Raw genomic sequence first — 27579 nt, 5'->3', positions numbered from 1 at the left:
ACGTTGCTTTATTCCTTCACAACATGGAGAAAAAAATTTATAAAACCATAGACATACAGCATAAAAAACATACAAACCATTAAAATACTTAATACAAATCCATGCAATTTGTCTTAAAGGACCAGCAGAAGATGGACCCCGCCACAAGGCAGGAGTAAACAGGAAGGATTTCATTTGGCACGAACTTATTCATGTAAGCTGAAGGCACTTATAAATTAAAGACATCTCCATAATGTTTGAAGCCACACAAAGGAGAGTGCCAAATATCTATGCTGGTCAAGTCTCCTCCTCGCTCATTTTTTTAAAGCTAGCATAGCTACTTAATTTACTCAACTGATCTTCAGCCTGTGCAACCCACATAATCATCCTTAAGCCCAAGGCAGAAATCCCAGTGGAATGAGGTCAGTGAAAGAATATGAGACATACTACAAATGTCACAAATGGGGAGAATGGATGCTTTCTTATGAAATTCACAAAAAATGGCTTAGTAGACTATGTCATCTTCTTGGTTGTAGGACATGTCTGACTCCACGACCCCAAAACTTTCATCACTTTCGTTTCTATCAATCAAGGTTGCATCACTTTTACTCTTTTTCCTCTTCAATGGTTTTCCTCCCTGCAGGTCAGATGGTTCAAATCCAGCAGATCTCACCCTTTGAAGTCCTTTGGCAAATGCAACCTCAGCCCCACCTAGTTCAGCTGAATCTGAATGATTGGCTGAAGGCAAAAGTCGGTCACTCCGTAACCTTTTTCTTATTTCTTCTTCTTTGGTCTGAAATGCAGTATTAAAGAATGAAAAAGAGCCTGAATAACTTTCTACAAGTTGTGATTGATGTTGCTTGTATTGAACATTCATGGCTTCTCTATGTCATTATTCAGTCATATAACAAACATTTGTTGAGAAACTCTTGTTGAAGAAGGCAGACATGGGGCCTGCCCTCATGGAGCTTGGAGTCTGGTCCTTGCTCTCTGATAGGCCAATTAGAGAGCTGGGAAACAAAGGCTGTCAGACCCAGCTGTGAAGGCTGGGTCTGGCCAAGAGCATGTGGAGGGCTATGGGGGCCCTTGGTGAAAATGCAGTAGGAGTAATGCAGCCTGATGCTCTGCAGCGGTTTCTCTCAGTTTAACACCACACCCCAACCCTGCTTCTCCTCCTGCCCCCAGCCTCTATTGAAGTTTCTCTTTTTCCATATGAAGAATGCTCCATACTTCATTTAATTCCAAGAATTGGATGTTGCTTACTTAGGCTATATGGATGCAACTGTAATTTTCACCCAACCTGATTTATTCCTTTACAACAGAAAGGAAATTTTTAAGAAAAAACCACTTAACATATAACATATAATAAAAAGCATAAAGATCATTAAAATCCTAGCTATAGGCCAGGCACAGTGGCTCATGTCTGTGATCCCAACGCTTTGGGAGACCAAGGCAGGAGGATCATTTGAGGCCAGGAGTTTAAGACTAGACTGGGCTACATAACGAGACCCCATCTCTAAACAAATTTTTTTTTTTTTTTTTTAAATCAGCCTTATGTAGTGGTATGGGCCTGTAGTCCTAGCTACTCAGGAGGCTGAGACAGGGGGACCACTTGAGCCTAAAAGTTCAGGGTGGCAGTGAGCTCCAAGCATGCCACTGTACTCCAGTCTGGGCAACACAGTGAGACTTTGTCTCTTAAAAAAATTAGTAAAATAATAAAAAAAAATACTGATTATAGATCCATGCAATTTGTCTTAAAATTGCTGATAGGAGAGGTCTGGCATGAGATCATTTTAGCAGACAGCGAACTCCTCAAGCCTAGAGCATCTGAGAGCTCAGTACCTTCCTGCGCTCCTCGGCAGCCTCCATCTTCTCCTTGATGTCCTTCATTGTGAAATCCTTCACTTGCTTTTTGATCGTGAGTTTTTTCAGTCTGGCAGGTGGCTTTCTCAATGGCTTCTCAGTCGTGGTCAACTGGAATAAAAACGTTTTGTTTTTACATGAAGAAACAATCATATTCACTGGCAGAGGAGAACGGCAAAAGAGAATAAACAATATAAAATGTACATTCTAGGCTGGGTGCAGTGGCTCATGCCTGTAATCCCAGCACTTTGGGAGGCTGAGGTGGGAAGCCTGCTCGAGCCCAGGAGTTCCAGGCCAGCCTGGGCAACATAGTGAAACCTCGTCTCTACAAAAATACAAAAAATTAGCCAGGTGTGGTGGTGTGTGCCTGCAGTCCCAGCTACTTGGGAGGCTGAGGGTGGAGGATTGCTTGAGCCCAGGAGCTGGAGGTTGCAGTGAGCCAAGATCACGCCACTGCACTCCAGGCTTGGCAACAGAGTGACACCCTGTCTCAAAATGAATAAATAAATAAATGAATGAATGAATGAATAAAGTCAATTCTAAAAATCTAACTTTTCAGGGGCAGATTTAAAAAACAACAATGTGAAAGTTGGTAACAACAGAATTATAATGATAAGATCTATTCGATGCCTTACAAGCACCAGGCTATTACAAAAAGGCCCTACGAATGCAGGTGTTCTTAGACTGCATAGAAGATGACCCCTTAGAAGGAAAAAGTCTTGAGAATGAAGATAAGATGAAAAGCAGTGGAGAATGGGGGTGAATTTGTAGTTCAAGGTGAAGAGTTCAACCTGATGATTTTATAATATTCCACAAACTACAAGTTACTTTCATCTGGGGTAGAGATTAGTTCTCACTGCTTCTGGTTTTGTGGCAGAAAGAGATAATTAACGATTACTGAACAACAACTCTGTGCTGGGCTTTGCTGGAGGAACTTGACAAACATTTTCATGACAGCAAGGGAAAAAAATCTCACTTCATACGATCAACTACCCTTTTAACAGTGCAAAGTGGTAATAATGACTTTCTAATTATAATTTCTAGTTCCAAAATAAGTAAAATTGTCATAAACTATTTATGAAGAAAGTTTCAATGTATATGTTTTTGTTTTAAAAATTGGTTTTAAGATAATATAGATGGATTATAAAAAATATAACTGATACATAAATCATCTCCTTATCCTCTATTTAACCACCTGGCCCCCAGTCCCAGTCCTTAGCACGAATCTTTGTAAAGAGTTTAGTGTGTGTCTTCTCAGATATCTGCTCCGCACACATATATATACACATATAGATATGTTAAGGATATCTGTAATGTTAAACAAAACCTAAATGGAGTTATACTATACACACTGCTCTGCAATTCACTTTCTTCAATTAACTTAATACGGACATCTTTCTATATAAATATAGATTTATTACAACTGGGTGGGGGGTGGTTAACTCCAAGGCTGCATTACAAAATGAACTGAATATTGTTCTAGATAATTTCTCTAAAGACTTTTTTTAAAGACAAAGGAGCTATTAATATTCATTGTAATTTCTAAAAGACTGTTTTTCCAGACTATAATGCTGTAGGTACCGACAAAATAAAACAAAGAGAGGCAGTTTAGCGCAGAGTAAAACAAGGTACCAGACCGAGACTTAGTCAGCCCTGGGTTTGAATCCTGGCTGGACTATTGAATGACTTTTTTTGTTTGGTTTTTTTTTTTGAGACCGAGTCTCACCCTGTCACCCAGGCTGGAGTACATTGACACGATCTTGGCTCACTGCAACCTCCGCCTCCCAGGTTCAAGCGATTCTCCTGCCTTAGCCTTCCAAGTAGCTGCGGTTACAGGTGTGTGCCACCATGCCTGGTTAATTTTTGTATTTTTAGTAGAGACTGGGTTTCACCATGTTGGCCAGGCTGGTCTTGAACTCCTGACCTCAGATGTTCCACCTGCCTCAGCCACCCAAAGTGCTGGGATTACAGGCGTGAGCCACCACGCCCAGCATGTGCATTGATTCTCTATGGTTCCATAAACTCTGCAATCTATGGTTTCCTCATTTGTAAAATAAGTTTAATAATACATATTTTGGGATTGGTTTTAAAAAAGAAAGAAAAGGATAAAGTAGCCACTCTGCAAATGATAGCTACTTTTCATTCAGTCAAAGCAGTGACTTTTTCCAAAGGCAGAACACAAACTCATAACCAGGACAAAGCGGACAGGGACCGAAGCACAGAGGGGAGGAAGCAGAGCCTGCAGCCCGGGGGGAGACCATCAGGGCAGCAGGAACGCCCAGCGCGTAGTGGAGACCCAGGCAGCTCTTCTCTTTGGACTCAATTTTCTCAACTGTGAAGCAGCAAGGGGGTGGAGGCCTATTAAGCTTTCTTTCAGCTCTAAAATCTATGATTCTTAGAAAGTCTTCTAAAGAAAAAACACGTATTGACGTTTTGGCTCCTTTAGACCCATCGGATGGTTTATGCGGTGCAAAGTTTTTCACTACTTGAAAACCGTGGAATGTTTGTCAAAGCAAGTTCCCTCTCCCATCATCATTTTGTATTATTTTTATGACAATTGGCTCTTGAGTTTCCTGCTGGCAAAAACCACCCGCTGAAAAGAGGGAAATACTTGCTTTGGTGGCTGAACTAGAGATACTGTGAAATCAGCAAGAAAATGATTTTTTAGGGATATTCATGCGTAGAAGGCTAAAAGAAAATTAAGTAGTAATCCAAGATCCACTAAAGAAATGCCAGATTAGGCTATACATACGAGCCTGAACCTTGACTAAAATTCTGAGATCAGGAGTTCTGAGAGAACTTGAATTTTTCCGTTTTGGTCACCTCTTCCCGTGGCTTAATCCTACAATGATCCTCCCCATAGAGGAAGTTAATCCTACCTGTGCAAGCCATGTTCTTTCTTGAGTTCCACATTTTAGGTAAAAAAATAAAAATCATCTAGAAAGATATCTGTATCCTTTACAATTGAATTTTATGAAGTCAGAATTTATCAAATGTTGGCACTTAAAAATGTTAACAATGGGCTGGGCGCAGTGGCTCACACTATAATCCCAGCACTTTAGGAGGCTGAGGCAGGCGGATTGCTTGAGTTCAGGAATTCAAGACCAGCCTGGACAATGTAGTCAGACCCTGTCTCTTTAAAAAAAAAAAAAAATAACAATGATCACCTTATGCTTAGAGAGGTGTTACCAGTGGAAACAACAACAAATTGGCCACAACAAAATCAACCTACAGAAGTTACCAGTTCAATTATTTTCTTAAAGAATACTTTTAGAGGACTGCCAAGTTCAAAATGCTACAATTAGATTAGAGTCCTGTTTCTAGCTACTAACTTGTATATTTTGCTTCTTACATACACTGTGCATTCCTCAGAGCTTTCTTAATTAACTATTGACCTACGGATGAACCTGTCTTCATTTTGTTCCCTTAAGGGAGTCTTGTGGATAGAACAGGCCAGTCCTGCAAAAGATCCTTCATTCTTGTTTTGTCACTGTTAGGCCTCCTGGGGAAGGTCACTCTGATCATTAGCTGGTGTTACTGAGTCCTAACTCAGTCAACTTCCTCCTCCTTAAAAACTCTCTGTGAGGTTCAACAAATAATGTTAGAGACTCTTATGCAATGTGAACAAACCCTCCAACTACACTTCAGGTTCCCAAGTACAGAAGTTGCACAGAGAAGGGAATAAACGTTACCAGACACAGAGGTCAGTAGTGAATTCACAGGGCCTCAGGTAGGGAGACCCATGATGTGCTAAGTGGCAGGGAGAAATGAATTTGGGATAAAAGACGAACTCAATAATACCTATGTGGATAAATGAGAGCCAATCACATTTCTCTACGGAGGTCTATAGCAATCCATACACATATTGACAGGTGTACATAAAACCAATGTTTGTTTACAATATAGTCACTTAAGTCTCATTAGAATGTTTAAAAATACACTGAGAGATTCACTCAACAATCTGATACTTAGCTTCTTAATCTTATATTTCTTACATATCATTTTCACTCTTAATTTTTTTTTTTTTTTTTTTTTTTTTAGAAATGGCATCTTACCCTGTTGCCCAGACTGGTCTTGAACACCTGGACTCAAGGGACACTCCCAGCTTAGCCTCCTAAAGCACTAGGATTACAAATGTGAGCCTAGCACATTTAACCCCCCCCTTTTTTTTTTTAATTGGGTTTTTTGTTTGACAGGGTCTCGCTCTTTCACCCAGGCTGGAGTGCAGTGGTACAATCAAGGCTCATTGCAGCCTTGACCTTCCAGGCTCAAGTGATCCTCCAGCCTCAGCCTCCTAAGTAGCTGGAACTACAGGTGCATACCACCACGCCCAGCTAATTTTTTTTTTTTTTTTTAAGAGATGGGTTTTTACCATGTTGCCCAGGTGATCTCAAACTCCTGGGCTCAAGCCATCTGCCTGTCTTGGTCTCCCAAAGTGCTGGGATTACAGGCATGAGCCACCTAGCCCAGCCTGATTTTAACTCTTAAGTAAACATAAAATATTCTAGCATAACCATTCTTGAAAGATGGCTATCCAGGCCGGGCGCGGTGGCTCAAGCCTGTAATCCCAGCACTTTGGGAGGCCGAGACGGACGGATCACGAGGTCAGGAGATCGAGACCATCCTGGCTAACACGGTGAAACCCCGTCTCTATTAAATACAAAAAAACTAGCCGGGCGAGGTGGCGGGCGCCTGTAGTCCCAGCTACTTGGGAGGCTGAGGCCGGAGAAGGGCGTGAACCTGGGAGGCGGAGCTTGCAGTGAGCTGAGATCCGGCCACTGCACTCCAGCCTGGGTGACAGAGCGAGACTCCGTCTCAAAAAAAAAAAAAAAAAAAAAGAAAGATGGCTATCCAGAGAGTACTATGAAATTACTGTGGTGTTCACTAGCAAGCTTACAAATAAAATTAAGAAAAAAGACAAAGGGGGCTCTGTGGTGGACACAGATCCTCTCCTTACCTCTAGGGAGAGACTAGCTTATGGGGGATGCCCCTGCTTCGGAAGAGGGACCTTCATGAAGGTGAACCCTCAATTTTCAACATCCTTTATTCAATTTCACTCTAAATAACTCAATGAAAGATAATGACCTGGCTAAGAAGCAGCCAGATCTAAGTCTGAAATGCCCTCGTATTTAAATACACTATTGTTCCACATAAGAAGTCTTATTTTTAAATTATTCTCCTTGGCTGCTTGGCTAGTTCAGTTGGTAGAGCATGAGACTCAAAGTATATTCGCATTTATTCAATTTTCCCATAATATTTTATTTAAAAGAATGTTTTCCCCTAGAGCAATGAAGAAATAATATTTACATGTCTGTTAAGATTCACCACATTGTAGTAACTGCTGACATAATATCTTTTTATTGACTATCCCTTTTTTGTTTCCCTTGAATTCTTGTTTTGTTTTTAGCCAGTTTTATCAGTCTGGGTTTGAAAAACTTATTAAATATTAGATATTCAAAGTATTAATATTATTAATGATGAATATTATCTAATAATATTTCCATTCTTAATACAGTTCCCCTCTCAGTCCTTCAATATTCATTCTCATCTTTTTACATTGGCCTCATAACTCTTCCCAAAATATGCAAGACACCTGGTGTCTGACACACATATGTTCTCAGTTACCCCTGAATTGAAAGAAGTTTTATCTGTGACACAGAAACTGCATCTCTTTTATTTCCTTAGGCTTCCTGAGTATAATCTTAGTTCCTATTCCTGAAATGGTATATTTTCAGGAATATTTCAGAATTCTCTTTCACAATGAATAGGGAATCAAGAATGATTTCAAATGCTTTAACCCTTTCCAGCTTTGGTAATGAATTTGGGAGCATTGTGTAGAGTTTTGGTGAAACTTCAGGGCAGTAGTTCTCAACCTGGGCTGCCCATGGGAATCGCCTGGAAGCTTTCAGAAGTGTGAAAGCAGGGCCACGCGCCCAGGCTGTGTGGTAGGAAGTGGTACCTAGACACTGGGATGTCTGAAATATCCCCAGGTGACTCCAATGTACCGGCAGGTTAAGGACCACTGGATTAGGCGATAGAACAAGAGAGCTGTGTGTTACTGCCTGGTCTGTTGCAAGACTGGCTTATGCTGGGATATCTTGGCCTAATACCAAAGCCAAAAAAACAAAATTGTGCCATTCCTGAAAGCTGTTACATTTAAATCCTTTTGAGAACATTCCCAACAACCATTCTATGCCTATATAATATGAAAAATAGTCTTCATCTTTGGTTCACTTAATGATGCTATTAAAAGTCCAGCCCATAGTTATTATTTTTTTAAAGGTGCATCTCTTTCACAAGGTAGTTTATAGTAATTAACCTTGCAGGCTCCCTTGCGAAGTCTAAGTCAGAACTCATTCATCTCTGGCAATTGAATCACGGAGAACGTTTTAATGTGATTCCTACTGGCGTATGTATGTAGACATGGAAGTGTCTGTAGCATTTTCCTTAAGAAGACATTGTTTAGCTACTGAATGTTTCCACAATCTATCTGCCCCCTCTCAAACTTGCTTTCCTTTATCTTTTGACACACTTTCTTTTTTTCTGACCCCTACAGACTGACCTACAGCTAGAAAAAAATCTTTCCTCTCCCCTTTGATATTAAAAACCCATCCTTCTTCTAGTACTTTCAAATAAGATAAGGCACTCTAAAATGCCTTGTATCATGATAGCGTTGTGCAAATGTAAATTGTCATTATGTTGGCATTATCTTTTCCATTATATAATCCATTTTTACCTTCCTTTCCGCCCTCCCCCTACCCCCCGACATCCTCTTATTATTGGCAGCCTGATAATGTTATTCACAAGGTTTGGCAATCTCCTTTCCTTTCTCCCAAATACTTTCTGCAGGATTTATTTTCCTTTTTCAAAAGAAAATGCCACTTTGGCTTTTATTCATGAGTTCTCAACATTCCCCATACACAAAGAAGGAAATTAACTTTATTCAAACACTAAGTAACTCAGTCTAGGTGGCAAATTTGATTTAAATAATGAGTTTTTAATTCCTAATGGACTGTTTGCCCTACAACACAGGAATAGGCAACCATTAAGTAGCCTTTGGGTAATTTCTGATCTCTATTTCCACCATTTCCTTTTCTTTCTTTACTTTTTCATTCATTTTTTTCTCTGGCTTCTTTTCTTTTCTTTTTTCTCTCTGGCTTCTTTTCACTGTTATTATTATTATTATTTTTTTTTCACTTTTTCTCTTCTGCCTGTACTTTAAGGACTACTCGGAGTGCCTGGGAGCATTGGCTTAAAAAAAAAAAACCCAAACAAACAAGAAAACAAAACAAAATAACAGCAACAACTAAGTCTGCTATCTTCTTCACAGGTTTCCACAGAATTTATTTAAAAATTTAGAACTCAGTCAGAGCAGGGCGCAATGGCTCACACCTGTAATCCCAGCACTTTGGGAGGCCGAGGCGGGTGAATCATAATGTCAGGAGTTCGAGACCAGCCTGGCCAAGATGGCGAAACCCCATCTCTACTAAAAATACAAAAATTAGTCAGGCATGGTGGCGGGCACCTGTAATCCCAGTTTCCGGGGAGGCTGAGGAAGAAGACTCGCTTGAACCCAGTAGGCAGAGGTTGCAGTGAGCCAAGATCGCACCACTGTACTCTAGCCTGGGTGACAAAGCAAGACTCCATCTCAAAAAAAAAAAAAAAAAAAAAAAAATTTAGAACTCTAGACTTTAGCTAAGCTAGTTAAAATCAGAGTAAAAATATTATTCATGCTGAGGAAAAACTATGACAGATTAATCAGGATAAATTAACAAAGAAAAATAATAGTACAGCAATTTCTAGAATTCTATTTAATTCTTCATGTTTGATTTTGGGGTGTGCATATGGATAAATGTACAGCCGTATTTGTTTTAGCTTTGGCATTTAGGCCTATTTATTTTCTCTTTTAAAGTTTTACTTTATTTTTAATGGACATGGAATTGTATATATTTATGGGGTACAGTATGATGTTTTGATACATGCGTAATGATCAAGTCAGGGTAATTAGCCATCACCTCAAACACTTGTCGGGCCTATTTTCTTACTGAATAAATCAGATTCAGTTTTACATTTCTAATGCCCTGCACAATGCCTATTACATAGGTAGTGCTCAAGAAAAACATTTGAAAGAATGAAAGTATGTTATTCAGTAGGGCCTATTGTTTCTCAAATTTAGTAAAACCCAATATACATTTTACTGGATCAATTAATCATTAATAATTGGAGCAATTCCTGAGTCCACAGAGAAGGATGGTGTATTAGTCTGTTCTCACATTGCTATAAGGAAATACCTGAGACTGGGTATTTTTCTTTATAAATTACGTTTATTTATAATAACTTTATAAAGAAAAGAGGTTTAATTGATTCACAGTTTTACATGGCTGGGAAGGCCTCAGGAAACTTACAATCATGGTGGAAGGAACCTTTTCACAAGGTGGTAGGAGAGAGAATGCATTCAAGCAGGGGAAATGCCAGACACTTATAAAACCATCAGATTTCGTGAGACTCACTCACTATCATGAGAACAGCATAAGGGAAACCACCTGCATGATTCAATTACCTCCACCTGGTTCCACCCTTGACACCTGAGGATTACAATTCAAGGTGAGATTTGAGTGGAAGCACAGAACCAAACCATATGAGATGGTGTGTGGAGGTGTGGGGGGAATTTAAGGGACTTAAATAAATGCTGTTATCTGTATTGTAACTTGCATATGCTGGAAATAATGACTCATGATCCATCATATTCTATTGCTAATTTTAACTATAAGCTAATGTTAATTACAAAATTACTTGCCGTGACATCATATGATTCTCCATTTCTAAATACTTTGCTGTGGCTTTGTATAATTCCTTGAACAATTAGTTCCTCCAGGATATCTGATGACTTCTGTCGCTCTCGACTGTCTAGGGGTTGGGGTTTATTGATTAATCCATTGGTTACTAGATCTTCCAAAAAAGAGGAAAAGAAAAAAGAAAGCAAAATTTAAGAATCAAGGTTTTTTCAATCAAATGCTAAATGGATGCCTTACAAACCATGCTGCTTAATTACATCTTAGCTTCAACACTTAATATATTTCTATTATAAGTCTTTGTAATCCTTCAAAGTTCAGATTCTTCATATTCTTGCAGAGGATACACATCAACATAATATACTGTTTACTTAGCAGACCACATATTAAGATAACAAAAAGCCTTTCTGTGTGCTGCTGTGGACTGCCTTTTTGTGGTAACAACACTTACACACTTGGGTACGACGACGTTGGTTTGCTCGAGTAATTATGAAGCTAAACCACAGCTAAGAATCAGATATTCTTTTGGTGATTCTTTGAGTTGTGGTTTGGTTTCCATGCTTTGTATACAAAGGATAAACAGCGTGATGTTGCCAAGAGACTTCTAGTTCTGCAACCCTAAGTTTATAATTACGCCATCTGCTAAGTCTACATAAGTAAAAGTGTGCCTTTTTGAAAAGAGTCTTTGAACCAAATCAGAATTGGAGTTAGAGTGATATCAGCTAAATTTTTATTCATGATTCTAAATATAAGCACTGAAACAGTTTATGGGGGAGTCTTTATAAGCTGCACTAATGAGAGAGGCTCCCCCATCACAAATCATCCAATTACATAAACAAGCAAATAAGCAGCCACGGTTATGCCATCACATTATAAAACAAACGGCGCTGGCCTGTTGCTTTTCCTGTCTGTAACAGTGCAATAGGAAGTCCTGAGAAGTGAGCTATCTTCTATGCTGTCATCATCAGGAAGTCCTGATGTAACCAAGTCCATTCCATTTAGTGGATGGCATCTTCCCATAAAAAATTCTTTCTTTTTTTTCTTTTTGAGATTAAGTTTCACTCTTATCACTCAGGCTGGAGTGCAATGGCGAGATCTCAGCTCACTGCAACCTCCTCCTCCTGGGTTCAAGCGATTCTCTTGCCTCAGCCTCCCAAGTAGCTGGGACTACAGGTGTGTGCCACCATGCCTAATTTTTGTATTTTTAGTAGAGATGGGATTTCACCATGTTGGACAGGCTGGTCTCAAACTCCTGACCTCAGGTGGTCTGCCCACCTCAGCCGCCTGAAGAGCTGGGATTACAGGCATGAGCCACCTTGCCCGGCGAAAATTTCTAATCTCAGTGGTTAGCAGTGAGACCTTTCATGAATTTGTGCTGGGAAGATAGAAAACACACACACACACACACACACACACTCACACACACTAATCAGATGTCTCTCACTTCAGCATATTAACCTCTCTGGTATAAGAGATTTCTAGGATTGGCCACTGCAAGTAACTCCAACAGTTTTCCTCCTGTCAATATCTGTCTAGTGCTGTTTTTTCTACTCTTGCAAGTGTTTGAAATAGAGCTGCTTCTGATTTTAAAGTGCTCTGTACAGATTTTGGCATGGGGTAGTAAAACATGTCAGACGGGGAGGTCAACTAGAAACTTGAAACAATGGAGAAGATTTCAATGAAAAGGTCAGAAGTGAATCCCCTTCAAGGAATTGGAATGATTTTTTTGGTTAGAAGGTGGCCTTGTTTGGAAGGGTCAAAATAATAATAATGATCATTTACTGAGCACTTAGGCACCTGCACTATACTAAGTACTTGACACACTGTATGACATCAAATGTAAACATCAACTCAGAGTGCTATTATTATCCCTATTTTAGAAATAAACACTGATGTGAGAGAAGCTAATTAACTTACCATGGTGACACAGGTAGCATGTGTGTTACACAGGGCTAAATCTAAGTCTGCTTGGCTCCAACCTTCACTCTCTCAACTGTCCCAATGTTCTCCCAAATACGTCATGTAAGCAGCTCCACTGTCAGTGGTTCATTTCTCTCCCAGGATGTTTCTAACAGGAATGTCATGTTTGACATCTGTCGCTAACATAATAAAATCATTGTAACCATTGCGATCCATTGTTTTTGGAGTTCTCTAAAGAATTTGGCTTGATATTTACAGCAGCTAACTTATACAGAGATTCCTGGAATATGTCAGTCATTTCAACAATTTTCATGCTTTCTTGGGACATTGGAGAATATTGGAGATTGTTTAAAAACCATGTTGTGCTTCTTTTGATTATAAAAGTAATAGTTACTGTAGTAAACTTAGAAAATACAGAAACTAGTAAAAGATTTAAAAAAATGCCTATGCTTTCACCACCCAGAGATTACCATTGTTAATATACAAAATTTTATTTTTATAAGTTCGACATCATACTGAACATACAGTTTCATTTCTTATCTAGCTAATATTTATATAAGCATTTTCTGATGTCACTGGAAACTCTTCATAAGCATAAGTGTAAAAAGTGAAATTATACAAGAAAACACGGGTGAATTCATCTTTAACCTTGGTGTAGGGAAAGGCTTTCTAACTGTGACTCAAAATCCAAATTGAATTTTAAACATTTATAAATGTTACTAGATTAAAAATGACTTTTGCAAAACAAAACTCCCCATAAACATAACGAGTTGAGTATAGATATAATGTACCTCCTAATTTTATGTATTAAGAAAGACACAATATCATTTTTGGTATTCTTGCTAAAATTGTGTAACCCTGGCTCATGCCTGTAATCCCAGCACTTTGGGAGGCCAAGGCAGGTGGATCACTTGAGGTTAGGAGTTCAAGATAAGCCTGGCTAACATGGTGAAACTCCGTCCCTACTAAAAACAAACAAACAAACAAACAACAATCCTGAGTGTGGTGGCGGGCACCTGTAATCCCAGCTAGTTGACAGGCTGAGGCAGACAGAATTGCTTGAATCTGGGAGGCGGAGGTTGCAGTGAGCTGAGATTGCGCCGCTGTACTCCAGCCTGGGTGACAGAACGAGACTCTGTCTCCAAAAAAAAAAAAAAAAAAAAAATGCGTAACCCAAATCCAATCAGGAGGAAAGCTCAAACAAACCCAAATTGATAAACATTCTGCAAAATAAATGTTTTATACTTTTCAAATATATCAAGTTCATAAAAGACTAAGAAAAACTGAGGAGTTGTTCAGATTAAAAAAGACTAAAGACCATAGATGACTAAATTAAAAATGTGATCCTGGATTAGATAGATCCTGCATCAGAAATTCATTTATAAAGAATAGTTGTGAGACAATTGACCAAATTTGAATATGATCTATAGATGAGATAACAGTACTACATCAGAGGTAATTTCCTGGCTGGGCGTGGTGGCTCATGCCTGTAATCCCAGCACTCGGAGAGGCCGAAGCGGGCAGACCACCTGAGGTCAGGAGTTTGAGACCAGACTGACCAATCTGATGAAACCTCATCTCTACTAAAAATACAAAAATTAGCCAGGCATGGTGGCGGGCGCCTGTAATCTCAGCTACTCGGGAGGCTGAGGCAGGAGAATCGCTTGAACCTGGGAGGCGGAGGTTGCAGTGAGCTGAGATCGCGTCATTGCCCTCCAGCCTGGGCAACAAGAGCAAAACTCTGTCTCTTAAAAAAAAAAAAAAAGAAGGGTAATTTTCCAATTTTGATCCTCGTACAGAGATTATGCAAAGAGTGTCCTCGTTTTTAGGAAATACGCAGCGGAGTATGTGAAAGCAAAGTGCCATTATGTCTAACTTATTAACAGAAAAAAATCTACTTGTATAAGGGGGATACGATAATGCAATGTGGCAGAAGGTTAACATTTGGGGAATCTCAGTGAAAGAATATAGGTGTTCTTCGTTTTTTGTACCTTTTCTTGACTCTGAAAATATACGAAATAAATATTTTAAAAAAGGAAACACTTGGGGAATGTTAGTGTTAAACTTGATGGTCTTGAGAAATATACTCTGCAGGGCCAGGTGCAGTGGCTCATGCCTGTAATCCCAACACTTTGGGAGGCTGAGGGGCGTGTGTATCACTTGAGGTCAGGAGTTCGAGACCAGCCTGGCCAACATGGTGAAACCCCGTCTCTACTAAAAAATACAAAAATTAGCCAGGCGTGATGGCGTATGCCTGTAATCCCAGCTACTCAGAAGGCTGAGGCAGGAGTACTGCTTGAACCTGGGAGGTGGAAGTTGCAGTGAGCTGAGATTGCACCACTGCACTCCAGCCCGGGTGACAGAGCAAGACTCTGTCTCAAAAAGAGAAGTATACTCTGCAGATTTGAAGAGCAGAGACACAACGAGGAGGACGCCAAGGGCTGAGACAGAGAGAGGAAACTGGGCAGAGGACAAATAGGAAGTTCAGGGTACTAAGTCCTACTCACTCTGTGGTAAGATGCTTCCTGAGGACTCCTTGATGCTGCATTTTAGAAACATCTGCTTTGGTGGCTGACTTCCTCCCTAGCTGTTCTCTCTCAACACCTTTCTGCTTACCTGTCACCCTCTTCATGCCATCTTTAACATTGTACATACACCTGGCAGCACTGACTGTCCTGGGTCACCAGGTCCCTGTGTGCCTGACACTCTGCAGTCTGTGACCAACATTGATAGTTAGCATTCACGTTGCTGTCTAGAGGGAAGTTGCATCAACAAAATTATTGGAAAGAAAAAAGATGTATTTGCCAACCTAACACATAGAAGGCAGGGAGAGGCCGTTCCTGTGCTGCATTCCTCAACCTCCTAGTCATTCTAAGAGGTCACGCTGACTACATCAGAACAGCAAGGGGAGGGCGAATAGAAAATCTGTGATAACCTGAGTGTGCCAGGAAGGTTCAAGAAATAGAATCGCATGTATGAACCCATCTGTTTTCCAATCCCAACTTGTACCTAGAGAAGAAACAACAGTGGTGGGGAGCAAAAGTCTTACCCCCTGAAATAAAAAGAGTACTTTTCCTTGAGGGCTGTGAAGTTCAATATGTTTCAAAGGCTGACCAAATATAAATAAGATGACTTAAATTGACACCAGGCGGTAATTCATGTTGAAAACACAACACAGGAAAACCCACAAATAGTTTCTAAATAGCACAAGTCAGTCATAACTACCTCTTTCACATTTCTGAAAGATTCTTTTGTTGTATATTTGCTGATACTTTGGATGCGGAAAGACAGGGAAAACAGTTTATTGTAGGTTTTATTTATTTGTGTAAACGTAGAACTTTCCTTGGAAAGAAATGATCATCGTGGGAGTTTAAATTCCTTGGAACTGTGCAAGTCCCATTCCTAAAGTCGGGCCTTAACTCCCAATAAAGCCTCTTAGTTTATTTATTCATTTATTTTTAAAAGATGGTCTTAATTACTTCATCGACAAGAAGATTAATGCTTAGCATTATTGACTCACGTAATGAAGGCCTAAGGCTAAATTCTAATGTTTCAGAGATAAAAACATTGCCATTTAACATACTTCATGGCCCAGAAAGCAATGATAAAAGGACCACCAAGTAAACCTTGTAGACGTATTTAGAGAAACAGTATTTTGTGAAGGTCTACATGAATGGGGGCAGAGGGAGGTTACCTGAATTTCCTCGTCTGTTTCTTTCACTAGGAGATGGAGAATTTTCTGAAATGGTTCCAGGTAAGCTTCCCATCTGGACTTGTTCTAGGCCTTCTGCAGGGTCCACAGTATTCTTGGTCAGAGCAGCTTCCATCTGGGGGCTGCAGTTTTCCCCACTATGAGGCACACCGACATCAGCCTGTGAAAAGGGAACAGCTTTGTTAGAATCAAGATTTCTCGGTAAATAAAAACAATGTTGCAGGGTCTGCTTTGTGACTATTTAGCCAGCTAGTATCTGTGGTGGGCTGTATAGTACCCAGAAAGCCATAGATCAGGGGTCCCCAGCCCCCCGGGCCACATACCTGTACTGGTCCGTGGCCTGTTAGAAACGGGACTGCAGAGCAGGAGGTGAGTAGTGGGCTAGCCAGCGAAGCTTCATCTTTATTTACAGCTGCTCCTCATCACTCACATTACCCCAGAGCTCTGCCTCCTGTCAGATCAGCAGTGGCATTAGATTCTCATAGGAGCACAAACCCTATTGTGAACTGCACATGTGAGGGATCTAGGTTGCGTACTCCTTTTAAGAATCTAATGAGGCCGGGCGCGGTGGCTCATGCCTGTTATCCCAGCACTTTGCGAGGCCGAGGCGGGCGGATCACCTGAGGTCAGGAGTTTGAGACCAGCCTGCCCAACATGGTGAAATCCTGTCTCTACTAAAAATACAAAAAAATTAGCCAGGGCATGGTGGCAGGCACCTGTAATCTGAGCTACTAGGGAGGCTTAGGCAGGAGAATTGCTTGAACCCAGGAGGCGGAGGTTGCAGTGAGCCGAGATTATACCACTGCACTCCAGTTTGGGCCACAAGAGTGAAACTCTGTCTCAAAAAAAAAAAAGAGTCTAATGCCTTATAATCTGTCACTGTTTTCCATTACCCCCAGATGGGACTGTCTAGTTGCAGGAAGACAAGCTCAAGGCTCCCACTAATTCTACATTATGGTGAGTTGTATAATTATTTCATTATATATTACAATGTAATAATAATAGAAATAAAATATACAATAGATGTAATGCCGTTGAGTCGTCCTGAAACTATCCCCCCAACCCTAGTCCATGGAAAAACTGTCTTCCACAAAACTGGTCCCTGGTGTCAAAAAGGTTGGCAACTACTGTTTTAAGCCACTAAACTTGTGTGAATTGGCTATAGCAGCAATAGAAAATGAATATAGTATCTCATAGGCATCTACCAGGTAAAAGCTACTATGCTGAGCATTCTGGAGGATACCAAGATAGACAAGTTCAGCCTTGAGTGTGAGAGTAGAGGTACTACGGTATTAAAACAATTTATAATAATGAAGCTATATTGTTTTTGCTGATTAAAAAAGTAATACAGACTGGATGTGGTGGCTCATGCCTGTAACCCCAGCACTTTGGGAGGTGGGGGAGGGAGGATCACTGGAGCCCAGGAGTTCGAGACCAGCCTGGGTGAGATGGGGAAACCCCATCTCAAAAAAAAAAAAAGTGATGCTGACTTAGATTTATTGTAAAAAATAATTAAATAGTATAAAAGAGAATTGCAATGGTTAGTTTTATGTGTCAACTGGGCTAGGCTATAGTAGCCAGTTATTCTGTCAAACACAAATCTTAGTGGTACTGTAAATGTAGTTTGTAGATGTGGTTAATATATGTAATCAATTGACTGTAAGTAAAGGGGATTACCCTTGATAATCTGGGTAGGTCTCATCCAGTCAATTGAAAGGCTTCAAGAGTAGAACTGAGGTCTTCCTGAGGAAGAAGAAATCTGCCTGTGAAATGTAGCTTCAACTCCAGCCTGTTCTTTTCAACTGCCTGCCCTATCCTATGGATTTTGATTTTCCTAGCCAGCCTTCATGACTGTATCAGCCAGTTCCTTACAATTTACCTATCTACCTGTCTATCTATCTGTCTATCCTACTGGTTCTTTCCCTCTGGTAGAACCTTGATTGATAGAGAAACACAGTAGAAAGTAATAATATCTTCTAGAGAGAAGCACTACTAACATTTTAGTATATCATTGCCCAGATGTATTTGCTCACATAACCTTTAAAAATACATTGGAACTGGCCAATAAGCACACGAGAAGATGTTCAACATTATTAATCAGTAGGGGAATGCAAATCAAAACCACAGTGAGATACCTCTTCATATCCCCTAGGATAACTATAATGAAAATGACACATAATAACAAGTGTTGGTGAGGATGTGGAGAAATTGGAACCCTCATATATTGCTGGGCAAATGTGAAATGGTGCAGCACTTTAGAAAACACTTTGAGAGCTCTTCACAAAGTGAAACATAGAGTTACCATGTGACCCAGAAATTTCACTCCTAAGTATGTACCCAAGCAAAATAAAAACATCTGTTCTTGCAAAAACTTGCACACAAATATTCACAATTATTATTTATAATACCCCAAAAGTGGAAACAACTTAAGTATCCAACAGCTGATGAATGTATAAATAAAATGCAGTACAGTCATCCAAAGGAATATTATTCGGCAAGAAAAAGAAATTAAACACTGACATATGTTTCAACATAGATGACACTTGGAAATATTATGCTAAGTGAAAAAAGCCAATCACAAAGGCCATTCATATTGAGAATAGGCAAATTTATAGAAACAGAAAATAGATTTATTGATTGCCTGTGCGGGGGGAATGAGGATTGACTATTAATGGGTAGTCATTTCTTTGCGGAAGGCAAAATGTTCTAAAATTAGATTGTGGTAATGGCTGTTAATTGTACATTTTAAATGGATGCTATGGTTTGAATGTGTCCCTTTCAAATTCAGGTGTTACCAATGTGATAATATTAAGAGGTGGGACCTTCAAGAGCTGATTAGGCCATGTGGGATCCTCCCTCATTAAGGGGATTAAGGTGTTATAAAGAGAAGCTTCACACAGATTTAGTTAACTTGCTCTGTTTTTCTGCCATGTGAGGACACAGAAGGGCAGCCCTCACCAGACAATCAAACCTTCCATTGCCTTGATCTTGGACTTCCTATAAAAAGAAATTTCTATTTTTTATAATTTACCCAGTCCACGGTATTCTGTTATAGCAGCACAAACAGACTAAGAGAGGAGGTGAATCATGTGAATTACATTTTAATAAAGCTGTTTTAAAAATAAAATGAAAAGAATTATATATTAAACGATATTATATTTCTGTAACCTGCTCAACAATATGTAAGAAACATTTACCTATATCAACATACATAGGCCTACCTCATTCTATTTAGTGATAAGGAGTAGCTACTTATCTGACGATGGCATTGGAGCTCATTATGTAACTATGCCACAATGTATTTAGCCAAGTCCTACTGAAGGACATGTAGGTGTTTCTAACTTTTCAATAATATAAACTGTGTTGGAATAATACATGTGAATATACATCACTGTGAACCCATGAACCCATCCAATCATTCCATGAGAATAAATTCCTGGATGTGGATATGTTGGGTCTAAGGATATGCACATTTTATATTAATATATGTTTCCAGAAGGTTCTCCATAAATACTGCACTAATTTATAATCCCACCTTCTCCTTTCAAGGGTGTCTGTTTCTTCAAACCACAGTTCCATTGCTTGTAAATAGGTCAAAACAAAGCACAAAAATGGTCTCTCGGTGATTTAGTAAAAATCATTGATGACAAAATGCTGGTCCATGTTATATTTTTCACAGTTCCACAGCAAAATAAGAACAATGTAATGAGTTTTTCACAAAGCTGAATTAATTCAATTTAAAGAACTGTCATTTATTTTTAGAGTAAGTAAATTTTAAATGTCAATGTGTTCAGAAAGACTTTTATCGTATCTCCCTTGACTACCATGTCTTCTCTCTCCAGGTGCTAGCCCTCTTTCAATGCAAGTTTCCCACTTCTCATTTCAATGGATGTTATCAACGTCTTCTCCATCTAAGACACACATACCAGAGGAAGTCTCCTCAGTGTCTCCAGAAGCGATAAGAACACAAAGAACACATGCATCTTCCACTCGGTAATGTCTTCCTAGGATTCTTTTAATTTCTTTTTTTTTTCTTTTTCTTTTTTTTTTTTGAGACAGCGTCTTGTTCTATCACCCAGACTTGAGTGCAGTGGTGTGATCTCAGCTCTACTAAAAAATACAAAAAAAACCTAGCCGGACAAGGTGGCAGGTGCCTGTAGTCCCAGCTACTCGGGAGGCTGAGGCAGGAGAATGGCGTAAACCTGGGAGGTGGAGCCTGCAGTGAGCCAAGATTGCACCACTGCACTCCAGCTTGGGCGACAGAGCAAGACTCCATCTCAAAAAAAAAAAAAAGAAAAATGAATTAAAAATAAGGCCTTGTCATGAAACTTTTGGTAAAAATGAATTAAAAATAAGGCCTTGTCATGAAACTTTTGGTACTTTCACAGTAAAAGTCATACAAATTTTAAAAAAATATACAAGCATGTTTAACCACTTTCTGGAATTACTCTAACGTTTGAAGTTCCTCAGAGGCTAAGTAGAAATCGCAGTGGTGTCTGTCATGATCAGGTTTTCATAATTCAGTTAGGGATTCTTGCATGCTTGTAGCGGGACTTACATAGCTCCTTATCACTGTGTTTACACAGCTAAACCAATATCAGTTCCTTGTGTTGAGGGTTAATTATTTCTGTGTCTCAGGGCTACATAGGAAATAATGAAAAACCAACCAAACAAACAAGAAAGTAATCGAAAACTTAGTGGACATGAGATTGGAATTGGCACAAGGAGAAAGCCTAAAAGCAATGATGTGCTTTTCTCTGTCTCCGTCTATCTGTCCTTCTTCATGGACAGTTACTGCCCATCCTGTCCCTGTAGAGTAAGCAGAACCAAGAAAGGAGCCTTTACATACAACATATTACATGTAACATATGTGCATATGTTATATATATGTGTGTTATATATGTATATAAAACATATAACAAAAGAAAAGGGGATTGGGAGCCCGAGGCAGGCAGATCACCTGAGGTCAGGAGTTCGAGACTAGCCTGGCCAACGTGGCAAAACCCCATCTCCAATAAAAACACAGAAATTAGCTGAGTGTGGCTGTAGGCACCTGTAATCCCAGCCACTCAGGAAGCTGAGGCAGGAGAATCACTTGAACTCGAGAGGCGGAGGTTGTGGTGAGCTGAGATTGCACCACTGCACTCCAGTCTGGGCCACAGCGAGACTCCATCTCCATCTCGAGAAAAATAAAAAAAAGAAAAGAAAAGAAAGGAGACCCTATCTGATGCTCACAGTTCATGCTAAAGGTAAAGATGCACATCATGTAAGTCATGTTGAGCACTGTTTTCCTTCTTTCCAAATAAACTACTAAAAGCCAGTATCTGCGGTGACAGTAAGACAAGTATTTTCACAAGTTTATTTTGGTTTGCAGATCCATCATTTTTTGATCCTAGAGAAGCACTGAGTTACAAACAGGGTCTAGTTTTGTCATTTAACATTTCCAAGTGGAGACTCTTGGAAGACTCTTGGACTTTTTCCAAATGGAAAAATTTAATGATTTAACAATAGTAACAACAACAACAACAATAGCAAAATGCCTACACTGGAATTGAGAGCGAATCTGAGTATTTTCAGTCTAAACGGTGGCTTTTCACAAAGACTTTCTGTACATTACAACTTGGCATAGACTTAAATACCACAACCTCAGTGACCTCACAATTGTGTTATCAAAGCTACTATAACTACTTGGATTTGGAATCCAGGCCTTAGCAAGGATCTCTACCCATCTGTTCTTATTTAGAGACAGTCTGCCTTTGAGCTCTGCTGGTGACCAAAACCTAAATTGTAGCAGACAAAACACAGTCTTTTATCACGAAACAACATAAACCAGTCTTCAGTTTCCAGAGCAGAAATTTAAGGTTCTTCTCTTTTGAAAACTCAGAATGTCTTTCAAATATCTTACCCATGTGTAACACATTCTGGAAATTTTAACCCAATTTCATAATGAGTGTAGACTTGAGAACAGACATAGTTTAAAGACCAGACATATTTATAAGTTAATTAGATCTATGTCTCTCAGGGATATAGCAGTGTTCGTATTCTACACATACATGAAGAATTTATATTTTCACACCAATAAGAAGTATACCTACATTAAGCCTTGGCAACATGGCGAAACTCATCTCTACAAAACATCAAAAATTAGCCAGGTGTGGTGGCTCATGCTTGTAATCCTAGCTACTCAGCAGGCTGAGGTGAGAGGATCTCTTGAGCCAGGGGAGACTGAGGCTACAGAGAGCCGTGATTGCACCACTGCACTTCAACTTGGGTGACACAGTGAGACCCTGTCTCAGAAGAAGAAAGAAGGAAGAAGGAAGAAAAAGAAAAGAAGTGTATCTGCATTATTATACAGGTAATGATACTTGGGGAGGGGATGGGATGGTGAGTGGAATACTCTATTTTTTCCTTGGGGGTACAGATTCAATGTATTTCTACATTTTATGAACTTTATTTTATACCTCAGTATCTTGGGGATAACATTTTTTAAAATCAATTTTAGGTAGAATTAAAAAGTTGTGAATTATAAGCTAACAACTATGCACAGAAATCATCAGCATTCCAAATAAGGTACTGCTTTAACTATGGACAGGTGTTTTTTGTTTGTTTGTTTGTTGTGTGTTTTTGTTTATTTGTTTTTTGGTATGGATGTACTACATTTATTCTATAGCTTTTGGGAAACATATTTACCAAACAGCTTGAAGGGAATAATTTGTCAAGGCACCCTGGAGTTAAAACCTTCTTAAGTCAAATTGTTGGCAGATGCATTTTGTGAATATATTTGTCTATAGACATATAGGAAGAATTTCTTCAAAATTTGATTTTTTTCTAGTTTACCTCTAATAAATGTAATTATAAATAGCAACTATACAAAGAACATTCAGAAATATGATTGCTTAAAAAGTTATATTTTAAGAAGTAATTTACTCCCCTTTACTGACAATCAACTAGAATTTTCTTATCACGTATTTGGAAAAAACTGTGCAGGGTCCTTGGAGACCAGCTCTTCCAATCCAGCCTCTCCTCTCTTATAACAGGCAAGGAATTTTGGGTTATTCTTATAGATGAATAACATTTCTCCAACTAGGAAGTTTTCCATGCTTTTTCTTATTATTATGCATTATTTTATTACTGTATCTTCTCACCACTTTAGACTAAAGTAAAAGTGAAGGGGAAGTCTATATATAGGTTTCAAGAAATTTGACTTAGAATATTTTAAAGTGGTGTTACTAAGAAACATAAATATTTCATGCAAGCAAACATGTTCATTTCATTTTAAAGACACTGCTGAACTACTGCACCCTAAGCCTTATGCATTTATGAAAGCTGTGGAAGAAATTATTATCATTCCAATAGCTATAGAGTGTTTAATTAATGATAATCATACCTTTCCCAGATCAGATTTCCAAAGTCAAGTGCTTGGGGCTAGGAAAGAAGGTATATGCATGAACTGACTCTCATTCTATTTTCAGATTATTTTAAAATTGAATTTCCTCCTTGCAGACTGTCATTAGTCTAGTTATGCTACTAAGAGACAAGAAGACATTAAGGAATCTTGGAACCAGGAGGGACATGCATTCCCTCAAGAAATATTCATTAGTGCCTGATCAGTATCAGGCAATGTAGTAAGAATTGGAGATACAACGATTAAAAAACAGTGCCTGTCCTCAAGGAGGTAACTGCACAGGATGAAAGGCAAATACAGAAGCAAATAAATACAATAAAATGCTTTGAAATATGATAGTAGAAGGTATAAGATCAACCCTACCAGCATGGTGGCAGAGGTTGGGGATGAGAGGTCGTGAAGAGCTTCAGGAGGAGTGACCTTGAGTGTCTTGTAAAATGGGTACACATTTATCATGTGACCCAGGAGAGGGAGAAGGAAAAGTCTGGAAGGAGAGGAAACAGTAGGTGCAAAGTCATGGAGCTAGGGACAGAATGGGCCTGGGGAACAAGTCCTAAGGTTTGTCTACGGTGTGAGTGTGGGGAGAGACAAGACTAGAGGAGTTAGCAGAAGTCAGCTCCAGGATGGGCCAAGACAGCATGCGAAGTAAGGATTTAGGTTTATTTTCCTTTCCCTCTTCCTTTCCCTTTCCCTTCCCCTTTCCCTTTCCCTTCCTCTTCCTCTTCCTCTTCCTTTCCTTTCCTTTTCAGATGGAGTTTTGCTCTTGTTGCCCAGGCTGGAGTGCAGTGCCATGATCTCAGCTCACCCTGCAATCTCCGCCTCCCCGGTTCCAGCTATTCTCCTGCCTCAGCCCCCCGAATAGGTGGGATTACAGGCATGTGCCATCACGCCTGGCTAATTTTGCATTTTTAGTAGAGACGGGGTTTCTCCATCTTGGTCAGGCTGGTCTCAATCTCCTGACCTCAGGTGATCCACCCGCCTCAGCCTCCCAAAGTGCTGGGATTACAAGCGTGAGCCACCGCATCCGACCAGGATTTTATTTTATAATAATAATTGAAACAACTTATATCATGCACTTATTCCGAGTCAGCATTAGTATGAGCACTTTATGTATATTGAGTTTATTTAACCCTCACAACAACTCTACAAAATAAGTACAGTCATCCCCAGCATTAGTGGGGGATTGGTTCCAGGACCTCCCTCGGATACCAAAACCCATGGATGTTCAAGTCCTTTATAGAAAATGGTGTAGTATTTGCATATAATCCATGCACATCCTTCCGTATACTTTAAATCACCTGTAGCTTATTCATAAATACCTAAAACAATGTTAATGCTATGTAAATAGTAGTTGTACTGTATGTTTAAGGCATAATAACAAGGCCAGCAAAATAAATAAAAAATAAAAGAAAGATTTTTGTATGAAAAAGGGGACAAGAACAATGGATTAGCACTTTTAAGTGACATTAATGTATTTGTAGAAAATGGGAGAAAAAAGTATTTCTACATATTAGTCCAAAGTGATCATGAGTTCACCAGGCCAATAGGAGAGGGTAACAGGGAGGGTATCCCAGGAAGAGGGAATGGCACAGGTAAAGGCATAGAGGTGTGAGAAGCCTGGAAGCACTGAGCCCTGAGATTCATTTGGTTTAGCAGACCCAAGAGCCCATGAGTGACAGGTACTGGCAGAAGAGAAGAGAAGAGGATGACATTAGAGGGATAGGATAGATTATAAACTAAAGGGTTTTGCACACCAAGGGAAATTTTTCCCTTGGCAAGATAGGTGGCAGTGTGGAGGAGAAACTTGTTAGGATCCTGGCAGGAGAGGCAGAAAGACCCCATAAAAGGTAATGGGTCTCAGCAGGGTGTGGTGGGTTACAGGTGTAACCTCAGCACTTTGGGAGGCTGAGGCGGGTGGATCACGAGCTCAGGAGTTCAAGACCAGCCTGACCAACATGGAGAAACTCTGTCTGTAATAAAAAATACAAAAATTAGCCGGGCATGGTGGCGCACACCTGTCATCCCAGCTACTTAGGAGGCTGAGGCAGGAGAATTGCTTGAACCTGGGAGGTGGAGGTTGCAGTGAGCTGAGATGGCGCCATTGCACTCCAGCCTGGGTGACAGAGCAAGACTCCGTCTCAAAAAAAAAAAAAAAAAGAAAAAAGAAAAAGTAATGGGTCCCTATACACAGACAGTGGCAGTTTCAGGATGGAAAGCAGAAAACAATGTTAAGATGGGTGACCATTTGGGCACAGGCCTTCCCCAGGACACCAGGTACTAAGTCTGGAGTCAGCCTTCACTAGATTCTGGTTTGCTTGTTTCAAAATGTACTCCAAGAACCCAACAGATGTGCTCTACATGAAGTAGGTGCTGTAACTGGCACTTAATAGTGTCTTGCGCAGTGCCTGCTGAGACCAAGTGTGTGCTCTTTGAACAGTAGCTCCAAAAATGACCCTTTGGAAAGGTAGCTATAAGTCCCAGTTTGCTGGGCTTCAGCCAGAGTCTTTGGGAAAATTTATTAATAGGGTTCCCTTTCACTCTTAAAAGCATAATTTTGATGACAAATTATATGGTAGCCTTATCTTTGGGTGTATCCCCTGCGAAGGGGACCTCTGAGGGTTGCTAGTGCTGTCTGTGGAATCTGGAGGGTGGTAAGGATGCAAAGAAATCATGGACCTCATTTCTGCCTCAACCAACTCATCCCTTTAGGTCTTGCTCTGGAAAAAATTCCCCATAATGTCTCCAGAATTACAGGGCATGCAACTTTGAGGAATTAGGGAAAAGAGTATTGGAACGAAACTCTTGAAAACTAAATTCTACCTTTGCTGTGCCCCCAAATTAGCTGTGCAGCCTTGGGCAAGTCGCCTGTCTCTCTGGGCCTCATGATCCTCATCTATGAATCGAGAGGACACAGCCAGATAGGTTCTGAGATCTCTCCCAGCTTTAAGAAACGACCAAAGGGCCTATTTTCCAGAAGCCAATAATATATGGCAGCTCCTAGGGACTCCAACCTTCTCTCGAGAATCACGGTCAACCCTCGCTCTGTGCAGAACGCACTGCTCATCCCGTTATTCCGTGCCTCTACCCTGGGGTGTGACCGCCTTCGCAATCTCTTTAAACTCCAAAGGCTCTCAAAATTGATCCTATAGCCATATATCTGTATCTATACTTTCTATCGATATAGATAGATATATTTTGATATTTATCCATCTATCTGTCTAGTCCTGGTTAAGACAGCAGTTAAACACCGGCTCCCACCTGTTAACTAGGCTAGCTGTGGACCTCGACCCACCCTGCTCCAGCCAACTCTTGTCGCCCCCAAGCGTGGGAATCGCGAGACCTCCCAGCCAAAAGGCTTTATGTCTGTCTGTTTATTTATTTATTTATTACCTTGACTCCCTCTTTCCAAACCTTCTCGGGCGCGGGGACACGTCGCCGGTCTTCAGTAGGCTGGGAAGGTCCGCAGCCCATGCTGCGCGCGCGCGCGCTCCTCCTCCACTGGCTTGGCTGCTGTGCGCCCCCGCGATCGTTCCCTACCGCGCTCAGGCGCCGGTGGTCCAGCGCTCCTGCGCCCTGCGCCCCTGCCCCTGCGCTCGGGCGCCAGGCGCCTCTCCCACTTGCCGCGCTTAAACCCCAGGCAGGACGCACTGGGTTTCTGGGCAGTTGCCAGGAATGGTTGCCACAATAAATTACGTCATGCAGACCTGGGACCTGGGCGGCGATGGGACTCTGGTAACTGAAAACTAGAAGGTTGGAGGCGTCTAAATCACAGCTAGGATGCAAATGGCAGCCCTAACCAGAGCGAGGGGCCAGGGGAAGGCCCGCTGCCTGGCTGCGTTACTTTGAAAAGTACCAGAGTCGCAAGCATCTTGCGGGAACCTCTTATTTTTCCTCTTTGTAAAACACGG

General features: G+C 40.4%; 1 protein-coding gene across 1 annotated transcript; it reads right to left on the bottom strand.

The window, feature by feature from the left end:
• Positions 1–27142, bottom strand: STMND1 (stathmin domain containing 1). Its single transcript, XM_025384128.1, has 5 exons — positions 27062–27142; positions 16249–16426; positions 10640–10791; positions 1822–1953; positions 1–772 (listed from the first exon to the last, which is right to left on the bottom strand). Exons 1-5 carry the CDS (start codon positions 27140–27142, stop codon positions 485–487), a joined length of 831 nt encoding a protein of 276 aa, XP_025239913.1. The 3' UTR covers positions 1–484.
• Positions 27143–27579: the final 437 nt, after the last annotated feature.

Source organism: Theropithecus gelada, chromosome 4 (genome assembly GCF_003255815.1).
Source record: "Theropithecus gelada isolate Dixy chromosome 4, Tgel_1.0, whole genome shotgun sequence".
In the NCBI taxonomy this organism is placed as follows: domain Eukaryota; kingdom Metazoa; phylum Chordata; class Mammalia; order Primates; family Cercopithecidae; genus Theropithecus; species Theropithecus gelada.
The sequence above is the reverse complement of the archived record's forward strand: the minus strand, read 5'-3'. Positions and strand labels throughout refer to the sequence as shown.